Here is a 10572-nt window from a genome sequence, read left to right on the forward strand (position 1 = left end):
ACTCCTCCAAATTTCAGCCCCATCCAATCATCTATGTGATCACAAGACCAAATCTTTAGTTCTATTAATATTTTCAGGTTGTGAAGCAAGTATATTTTATATTGCTTCATTAATTCTTAGAAATTACCATATTGTGCTCCTACCCAAATAACATATCTCCAACAAATTTGGGACCATTTCATCAAGCCAATATTTCTCCAAAATTATTCCAAGTTTCTGGTCAGTGAGGATGTTTGTGAAACAAGTGCCACTTTGGCTTGTCCATTTGGTATGAAATTTTTACACATATTCTTATGACCAAATAATCATGATATACCTAATTTCAGCTCAAGTGGCCACACCATTTGAGTGCATTATCTTGATCCATTTTCTGGACCATTTTGGACAATTGCAAAACAACTATATTAAGCCTTGGTCCATTTATCCTCAAAACATCCAGGATCATAGTTCTTCTGTAGTTAATCATCCCAGAAAACACCACTGGCTTCAATCCCTTTCCTGTTGATCAGTAGTGCTCTGCCAAGTTTGATGCAGCAAACTTCAAAGCTTAGTTCCAACTTAACCACAGTGCCTCAGATCAAGCCATAGCGTCATAAATGTTCTATCTTGGAAGGACTTCACCTCAAACAGAGTTTGTAATCCCCTTGTGACCTCCTTGTGCCTTGTCTCGTGGTGACCGCGCAGCTGGCATGCAATTTACGTGCTCTGTGTGCAGTGGCTGCGTCCAGGCGTCGTTTGCGCTTCGGCCTCTCTTCCTCTCGTCGGCTTCGCGCTCATGAGCATGTCCAGCGTCTTCATATCATCATTGTCGTTCCCCTGGACCCCCTCTCCCCCTTCGTCCTCCTCCTCACCGACGCTCACCATCGAATGCCCACGAGAGCACAGTAGCCGACATGGCATTGAATGCGCTCGGCCGCTTCCTCCTCGTGACCATGGCGTCATCTATCTCTCCATGAGCCTTCCATGTGCCTCCCCCGTCGCCTACCATTGAGCTCGCGAGCGTGGCCACACGTCCGTGGCTCCGGCCACGCGTCCGCGGCGACGACAGCTCAGCCACCTCGCCCCACGCCTATATAAGGCCTCCCCGATCTCATCTCTCCTCACCACTCGTCTCCTGCACCCCTCTAACCCCGCTCATCCATTTCCCCGAGCTCGAGGGCTCCTCATCGACCCCCATCACCGCCATGGCCTCCGCGGCACTCCTCTCAAATTCGCAGCATGCCAAGCCCCTTCCCTTCTCATTCCTCCACCAACCGCTTCCACCATCACCCCGGAGTCACCCCAGCTCCTCATCCCCTCCTCTGGCTCACTAGAGTGTCGTGCCCATCTACTCCTGACACCACCGCCGCCTCGGTCCACCCCACTGGTCGTGGGTGGCACCACCAGATGCGCCTCTTTGCGTTGAGCTTGCCCATAGGCGGAGCAGCGCGGGAGACAGCCGGAGTCACCGACAAACCATCGCCGGAGCTCGCCTAGTCCTCTGCTCCGCGAGCGCACGAGCGCTTGAAGACGTAGACCCATCCCAGTGGGCCCCACCACTCGCGGACCCCACCAGTCAGTCGCACACCCGTTGATCCGGCGAAGCTGACGTGGATAAGTGGACGCGAGATTTGCCTGTGTGCGCTTTCCCCTTCCGGAAGCGTACTCTGCTCTTCTTCGGGCCAAAATGCGTTTTCCATTCTGGAAAACATATTTTTTGAGAAGGCGTTTTCAGTTTTCCGGTTGAGGGCCTGTTTGTGAAGATTTTCTTGCAGAAAGGTCCCTGGCAGAAAAATTATCACAAAAATTTTCTCCTAACTCCAAATGAGGTGATTCCAAAGCCCACTTCTTGCTATCGTCGAGCCTATTCTTTTGGTATCATTTTCACCACGTGTTAACATTCTGGAAATGACCGTTATGCCCTTGCCCTTAATCAGCCCCCTCCGAGAGAGAACATTTTTTGGCGATTCTTTCCGCGAGCTTCTCGCACTTCTTCCCGGTGATTTCATCTACCCCAGGCAAACCACACCCTCCATTTGCATGATTGCAATGCAGTCACATGGTTTAAATGATTTGAACTTGTTTAAAATTTGCATTAGCTATGTATGATTTGTTCATGGCATTTCTCAGAGTATTGTTTTGATCTTGCTATTGCCATGATATTGCTTGGAGTTCTAGGACTTATATTTTAATGATTATGTGGATGACATGTTGACTTTGGAGTATTAGTGGATAGTATTATTTTCCTCATGATGCTAGTTGATATTATGTTTTGGAGTATGATGTTGGAGATGATGCTTGCATGTGGATCATTGTTGGATAGCGAGTTCTTGTATTTGAGTAGTAGTAGTATCGTTCTTGGATTCATCATGATAGAAGTGTTATGCTATCCTTGGAGTATTTTGATATGTCGATAGTATGCTTTGGATTATTTGTTGGATATTGCTATGACTTGGATTACAGGTTGGTAGATGATAGCGGAGCATCAGTTATCACTGTTATATGTTGGGGATAAATTTCATCATTAAGTTGGTCAGGTGCCACCGAACCGGGCTTTTTTTAGTGCCACCACATTTGCCTTTTATGGGAAGGCCCTAATGCGGTCTATTGTCATGCCTCTCACCGGTGCCTCCAACGAGGGAAGGTTATGGGCGTGCGTTACCCTGGCCCGGTAAGCAGACATAACCTTGTGTGCCCATAGTTGGTATTGAGATCTCTTGTCCCCGTTTGAGACCGTGTGTGTTTTGCCACGACGGTGGCCGTTGATGCCTTTGGTAGGCACGGGGCCACCCAGGACTGAACCGTAAAGGGGTGTTGGTTGGAGTGGCCGGGAGAGTGTCATGGTAGTAGGTCGGTTTTGTCGGAACACCGTTGGTCCACCCGAATGGGAGTGCGAGGCCATGGGTTCTGTGGTGTGGGTGAAGTGCGCTACCTCTGCAGAGTGTGTGTGTTTAATCTCTCGATAGCCGCATCGTCGGTCATGGGCATAAGTTCGTACTAGGTCACACCGTTCGATCAACACTCACATGATGGAATGACTTGTAGGTGATTTATATGTTGATGTTTTATGAGCAGTAATAGTTTGGCAGGATGCAGATGATGATGTTGGGATGATATTGAGGATGATCATCCAGTTTGTGATGTGGTCACGAGGTGATCATGTGGATGTTTTGATCACGAGTTGATCAGGTGGATCATGAGGTGATCGAGATGGAATATTGCTTGGCTGGTTGGCCAAGCGTGAGATGGTTCATTGAGATCTAAGATGTTGGTTTATCAGTATGGTAGTAGTTTCATATCATGCTTAGTAGTTGCTTTCGTATCATGGTAGATGTTAATTAATTAGCCTGTTAATCATATGTTGTTGTCTTGCCTTGATGCTTTTGGTTGTTTTGAGCTTGCAAGTACATTCAATGTACTGACCTGGCGTGTCATGCCAGATTGAGGTGATGCCATGATTGCTTGATTGCTTGTCGAGGTTTCCGTGCGTGCGAGCTAGATCATGTCCCAGCTAGAGTCCTTGCGGAGTGGAGTTCACCGCCTTCGTCATTGTTCCGCTGCTAGAAGTACTCCGCTGCTACGAGTTGTTCCGCTGCTAGCATAGAGCAAGTGTAGTATCACAGGCGTAGTGTCGCTATGCTGTTGTGATCCTTTGTAACATCAGACACTTGTATTCATAATTGCTTTGTAATAAGAGCGATTTGTTCTATGTCAAGCAGTGTCGTATTCCAGAAGACTTCATCTCATTCTCTGGGCTGGAATATGGGGCGTTTCGATTTCTCTAAGCCGGGGTGCCACACAGACGATCTTAACGAGATCGACTATTGAAGCAGAACTCACAGCATTAGACACATCATGCGTCGAAGCAGTATGGCTTCAAGAGCTTTTGATGGATTTGCCAGTGGTTGATGAACCAGTCCCAGCTATCATTATGAACTGTGACAATCATACTGTGATTGCCAAGGCTAAGAGTTCAAAGGACAATATAAAATCCACTAAGCACATAAGAAGAAGATTTAAATTTGTCAGAAAATCAAGAAACTCCGGAGTGATAGCGTTGGATTATATCCAGATTGCTAAAAATCTGGCAGACCTTTTATGAAAGGGCTAGGGTATGAGACCCACGTAAGTTGCCATGGGGGTAACCCAACCTATGTGATTGGAGATCCCATGAATTAGGACATGGGAAAACAATCCAGCGGTCAACTGAGGAGAGTATCCTTAATTAACCCACTCCGTTGGAGCTGCGTGATACTCTTAATTCTGTAAGGCGGGCTGACTTTTGTCCTAATGTGTTTCAAAGCTTATGTAAGCAAGATACTAACCTACAGAGCATTCTTTGGAGGAACACACCTATGTGAGCCCGACTGCTGGTCACAGTCTATGAGATTGGGTGATCTCTAGGAAGCTCATGAGAAGGTACAATGTATGACTAATAAGATCCACCCGTGGGGATTAGCCTTCGACAGCTACGTATCAGCTGACAATAGGCGAAACTTCTACACGCCAAACTAACAATTCAAGGCATAGTCCATTGTTCAGTTGTGAAGAAATTAATCCTATTGCTCTAGGTGGAAGTTCAACTTAACAGCCTCCACTGAAATTCTGGTATATCAAACATTGTTTGGAACAGTTGACAAACTTATGTGCCCTGGTGGGGGATTCATGGATTATGAATGGGATTAGGCCCATATAAGACAATAATCCCCGGTTAATCTCTAAGGCTCATTAATGTGTATGACTAGTGGTGGGAAGTATGGGAAATGTATGCCATACTGCTACAGTAAGAAGAGTGAGACCTCTTTATAAGGGCTGCTCTACCACTTGCTATTGGGAGCTTGGGAATAGGAGCTGTACACGCGCGCTCCTCCTCCTCCGCCGCCTGCCTCGCCTCGCCCTGCCTCGCCTCGTCACGACGTGCGCGCGCTGCGGGTTGCAGGAATGAGCCAAGCCGAAGCTTATTTTGGCTGGTCAAGAATGGTTAATTAATATCATATTAATTAACGAGCCGCGTACAGAAGTGCCACTATCTGAGACGTTGGACCGTGGGCTGTTCGCGGACTCGATCGTGGGCCTGAGCCCAGGTCCATCTACCTGACGGCCTATATAAGAAGGCATTGGCCAGTGGAATGAACCCTAACTCAGTTCGCTCACTCCCTCTCGCATAACCCTAGCCGTCATCTTTTGTTCTTCTCATTGTGTTGCTTCCGGTGATCCCATCCCGACGACCGCGTGCACGGTTGGTTGGGAGAGTAGGTGCCTCCGGAACCCTGTCGTTTGAGATCCTGCCCAGGAGAACGGCAATAAGGTTTTTGGGGAGCGTCTCGACGCGACTGCTCCCGATCCGTCCCCATCTCCGTCCGCCTCTGCTTCCACTACTTCCCCTACATCAACTCCATGGATGATGACGAAGCCGCCAAGAAGAAGGCCTCGGTCGATGCCGAGGCTGCCGCTGCCGTTGCCGTGTTAGCCTGGCCAACCGGAGGGTATGACTTGTTCATCCCCTATTTGCTCGTACATGTGTTGGTCGTATATATGTTGTTCATAGACGTTTCGGGTCTATGTACTGTACGTGCTCACATGCTTAGGTTTTGGTATGAAATGCATACTGTATTTGCCATGCTCATTATTTACTCGTGGATTAGATTAGTCAGAAAAGTGCAATATTTCCAACAACGAGTCTGTTTATTCTGGGCCAGTTTGCGTGGATTTGTCATCTTCGCTAAGCGAACAAACCACCAGGAGGACTCCTGTCAATTAGCACCTGCTATGGTAGGGAGACCCGTCTCGCCGCTACTGTTTGTCATTGCCATGGATGTCCTCACATTTCTCATCACTAGAGCCCAGGAGTGTGGAATATTGAGCAAAATGTCGGGTTGCACTCCCATGCAGCGGCTTTCTATCTATGCGGACGATGTCGTCTTGTTCGTAAGGCCCACTGTTTCGGATCTTAGGTTTGTTAAGGAGGCTCTGCACATATTTGGGATTGCATCGGGACTGAACATCAACTACACAAAGTCCATGGCTATCATGATCAGAGACAAGGATGGCGATAAGGAGCTGGTTCAGGGTGCAATTTCGTGGAGCTTGGAGTCCTTTCCCTGCAAGTACTTGGGGCTACAACTCTCAATATGGTAATTGGCGCTCTCGGAGTGGCAACCGTAGTGGACAATGTGCTCAATTTCATGCCAGGCTGGCAGAAGGGGCTTATCACTAGAGCAAGACGACTGGTGCTTGTGCACGACGTGGTGATGGCGCGCCCCACTCACCATCTCATCATAGCGGATGCCCCCAAATGGGCAATCGAGCAAGTGAACAAACGCTGCAGAGCATTTTTCTGGGAAGGATCAGAAGCGATTCACGGAGGGAAGTGCCTAGTGGCTTGGCAAAGAGTGTGCAGGCCCAAGGAACGAGGCGGTCTTGGGATTCTAGACTTAAACCGTCAAGGCCTAGCCTCAATATTGCGTTGGGAGTGGCTCAGACGTACTGATTCAAGCTGACCGTGGCATGGGCTCCCGATGGCCAAGGATCCACAAGTACAGGCGGCCTTTGACAACTTGGTTCATTGCAAACTTGGGGACGGAAACAAGGTGTTGTTTTGGAAAGATAGATGGACGGGAGGTGTGACAGCCAGGGAGATTGCCCCGAACATCTGGGGCAAGGTTCGCACGCAAACTGTGAACAAGCGGACAATGCATGATGGACTGGTCAACCATCGCTAGACCGCTGATATCTCAGGCGAGCTTTCCACGGAGAAGCTAGTTCAGTTGATTAGGCTATGGGAGATTGCTATTACCGCGCAGCTCAATCCCACTGTGCGGGATGAGGCAGTCTGGCCCTGGAACTCCAAGCAAGTATACACTTCGGCTTCCGCTTACCAAATGCTCTTCAAAGGTGCGATCAATGTGACCTATGCGCGATGGATATGGAAGTGCTGGGCACCTCTCACTTGCAAGATTTTCATGTGGCTTGCTATTCAACATAGAATATGGACATCTGATCGGAGGCTTCGACATGGGTTACAGGACAGCCCCTCGCCATGCTACATGTGTGGCCAGGAGGAGGACAACGTGGATCATTTACTTGTCCAGTGTGTCTACTCGCGTCAAGTGTGGCACAAGATCTTATCCAGCGTGAGGGCTGTGCCGGCCCTAGCGCCAGTGGTGAACGACAATTTGGAATCTTGGTGGGGCAATACCCTAAAACAACTTGACAAGGAGAACCGCAAAGCTTTTGATAGTTTGGTGATGCTAGTGTGTTGGCACTTATGGAAGCAAAGGAATGACCGTGTTTTCCGCTTGATGGCCACACCAACGTCGATTACCGATCTTGTAAATAAGATTCTAGATGAGCTGCGCATGTGGGCGATAGCGGGAGGGCGTGGAGTTGAAACCATTTTGTGAGGAGTTTACGTAGTGCATGGAGTTAGAGTTTGGCGTGGCCTCGGTCGGCGCGTGACTGTTGGTTGTGCATGTAACAGTCTTGTACGTTGTAAAGCTAAGGTACTTAATTTGCGTATTCTCGAAAAAAAAGTCAATTAACACCTGGATCTTGGACACACCAGTTTTTCACCAAGACAGATACAGATTAGGCATGTTTCCGACCTGCTGCGGTGTTGCCCGTACTTTTTCATCACTTACGACTGCTCACTTGGTCTTGCTTTTACCAGCTACCCCTTGGCGCACAAACAAAAGGCCTTCCTTTCATCAATTAAAGAAAAAAACAAACAAAAGGCCTTCGACGGGAGAGGCTAGACTAGACAAATTGCAAAATCCAACAAGAATGTGACACTTTCCCTTGGAGATGGGAAGAAACACACCCAAAAAGTAACGATTTTTTAAACCCAAACAAGAACCGACTAAGAATCTCCTGGTCATTTTCTTTCTATGAATCAGATTTATTTACCTATTCGCAATTCGTATCATCCGTAAATTGCATTGTTGGTGTTGATACAGAAGAACAACATCCACTGGAACAGTAGAACTTGATCAACCTCTTCCCTTCGACAAATAAATACAGATAATCTTATGTGCCTAACCGGATCCAAGATTAAAATATCTTCAGAAAAATCACAGCAAAAAAATAAAGCTGAAAGATATCAAATTCAGATGATGACCAATTACAATTTGCATGCATGGCAATGGCAATGGCAATGGCAATGGCATGCTCTGCCGTCTCTGCACGCGCCTCCTCACCTTCTCATGCGGTGGCACCTGTACCACAGGAACACGAAGCAGAGCACCCTGTACCCGACCACGAACCCGAGCATGACTCCCAGGTTGCTCCACCTCATGCTCTCCCGCATCCCCTGCTGCCGCAGCAGCATGGTGCCGTCGAGGACGCACATGCCGCCGCCGGGGGCCGAGGCGAGGCACTCCTGCCCACCGCGCGCGCCGCCGTACTCGTTCACGATGAGGGCTTCGAAAGGGTACTTGAACAGGCTGATGTAGTGCATGAACACCCAGTACTCCGGGATGTCCTTGCTCGCCACGAAGTAGCCGGAGAAGAGGAAGAAGCAGCCGATGAAGCCGGCGATGAGGGAGTTGCCGACGATGTAGTTGGGCGCCAGCGCGCTGAGGCAGGCTGTGAATGAGTTGGCGGTGAGCATGACGAGCCAGATGACGAGCGCGAAGTAGGCGAAGCTGGCTGGCTCGCGCGCGAGGCCGACGAGCCAGTACACGGGCGTCGCGTAGAGGAGCGCCGCGGCGAGGAGGAAAGGGAGGAACACGGCGGCGTTGGAGGCGACGTAGGAGGACACGCGGTACGCGCCCCGGGTGGTCTCCCTTTCCAGGATGCGGCGCTCCTGGAGGAACACCGGGAGGCCCTCGGTGGTGGAGGAGAGCACGAAGGTGAGGTTGAAGGCGAAGAAGCCCAGCCGGGACTGCAGGTCGGTGGTGCCCAGGAAGATCGTGCCGAGGAACACGCCGACCACCGCCGACTGCACCATTCGCGCCGCGAACAGCTGCGGCGTCCGCAGCACCGTCTTCACGAAGCGCCCCGACAGGATGCAAACCTCCGCCGCCGCCGAGTTGGCGTACGCGGCGCGGCGCGCGGACGAGGAGGACGGCGAGGGCACCGGCCCGGCAACATCTTGGTATGTGAGCGCGGTGGCGATGACAACGTCCGGCTTGAGGGTGTCGATGGTCTCCATGGCGTACTCGAGGACGTTGACGTGGGCGGGGATGGAGTGGCCGGAGCCGGCGAGGCGGGCCTCGAGGAACGGCAGGGAGCCGTGGTGCCGGACGGCGCCGTCGGCGAGGAGGACGACGCGGTCGAGCAGCTCGAGGATGCGGAAGCCGGGCTGGTGGATGGTGAGCACGACGGTCTTGCCGTGCGCGGTGGCCATGTCCCTGAGCATCTTGACAATGTGCAGCGCGGAGCCGGAGTCGAGCCCGGACGTGGGCTCGTCCAGCAGCAGCACAGCCGGGTCGTGCACGAGGTCGACGCCGATGGACACCCTCCTCCGCTCGCCCCCGGAGACGCTGGCGACCCTCGAGTGCGCGACGTGGCGCAGCCCAAGCTCGGCCATGAGCTCCCTGGCCCGCGCCTCCGCGGCGCCCGGCGCGGCGCGCAGTCGCAGGCGCGCGCTGTACAGCAGCGACTCCTCGACGGTGAGCATCGGGAAGAGCGCGTCGTCCTGCGGCACGTGGCCGGACACCCGGCGGAAGCGCGCGGCGTCCATGGGGCAGCCGTTCACCAGCACCGCCCCGGTGAGCACCCTGGCCGGGTCCGCCGACCCCGCCAGCACCGAGAGCAGCGTGGTCTTGCCCGCCCCGCTCGGACCCACGATCGCCACCACCTCCCCGGGCGCCGCCTCGCACGTCACGCTCCTCAGCAGCAGCCGCTCACCCTTGCCGCCCCGCAAGAAGGACGACACTCCAACGCCACGCGCCGGAAGGACGTAGGACAGAGCCCTCGTCTCGAGGCGGTACCTCGGCCTCCGGCGCCCGGTCCCCGTCTTGCCCAGCGACATCGCCGGCGTCACCACTGTCTCCCTCGGAGACGCCATGGATCCCTATAAGCCTTCCCGTGGAGATCGTCCGAGCAAGTAGGAGAGAAGAGCGAGAGATTGTTACAAAGGCAGCAAGGGGTGGTGAGAAGAGTTGAGCTAACTACACCAACCTCTCCCCCTTATGTACCCTCGTAATGTTTGCTGTGTGACTTGGCGCGCGCGCGAGGTCTGAACCTGGTGCTGGCGCGACGCCGTCAGTTTGGTGCCACCGCACCGCACCGCACGGGAGTTCTCAAGGGTTTTGTTGTGTTTCCTCCGGTGCGCTCGTCTCGTCTGTCTGTGCGTTTCCGGTGGCTTGTGGATGCGGCGGACGTGCCGGTTCGCGTTCGGGGCCTGACGCCCAAGCTTGCAAGCTTGGTGCACCGGGACTGATCAACTCCTCTCACTATTTTTCTCTCTCTGTTTCTCGCTCCCTGTTCACATCGTTTAGATGTCGTATCGTACGTTGGGCAGTTAGTTGGATTGCTATACCAAGTTTATTTTTTTATAATGCCATGTACTCTGACGAATACAGAGTATAGACACGGTAAGAGTGTTTGGGGCTAATGGTTACGCACATTTAATCCCGTCGTTTGACCAGT

The 10572-nt window shown here is 51.9% G+C and overlaps 1 protein-coding gene across 1 annotated transcript; it reads right to left on the bottom strand.

Annotated features, from left to right (window-relative positions):
- Window positions 1-8058: 8058 nt before the first annotated feature.
- Window positions 8059-10061, bottom strand: LOC119276272 (ABC transporter G family member 10-like). The gene has a single exon (XM_037557301.1). The coding sequence runs from the start codon at window positions 9986-9988 to the stop codon at window positions 8171-8173; it is 1818 nt and encodes a 605-aa protein (XP_037413198.1). The 5' UTR covers window positions 9989-10061; the 3' UTR covers window positions 8059-8170.
- Between the last annotated feature and the right edge of the window lie 511 nt (window positions 10062-10572).

The sequence above is a fragment of the Triticum dicoccoides genome, chromosome 3B (assembly GCF_002162155.2).
Source record: "Triticum dicoccoides isolate Atlit2015 ecotype Zavitan chromosome 3B, WEW_v2.0, whole genome shotgun sequence".
In the NCBI taxonomy this organism is placed as follows: Eukaryota; Viridiplantae; Streptophyta; class Magnoliopsida; order Poales; family Poaceae; genus Triticum; species Triticum dicoccoides.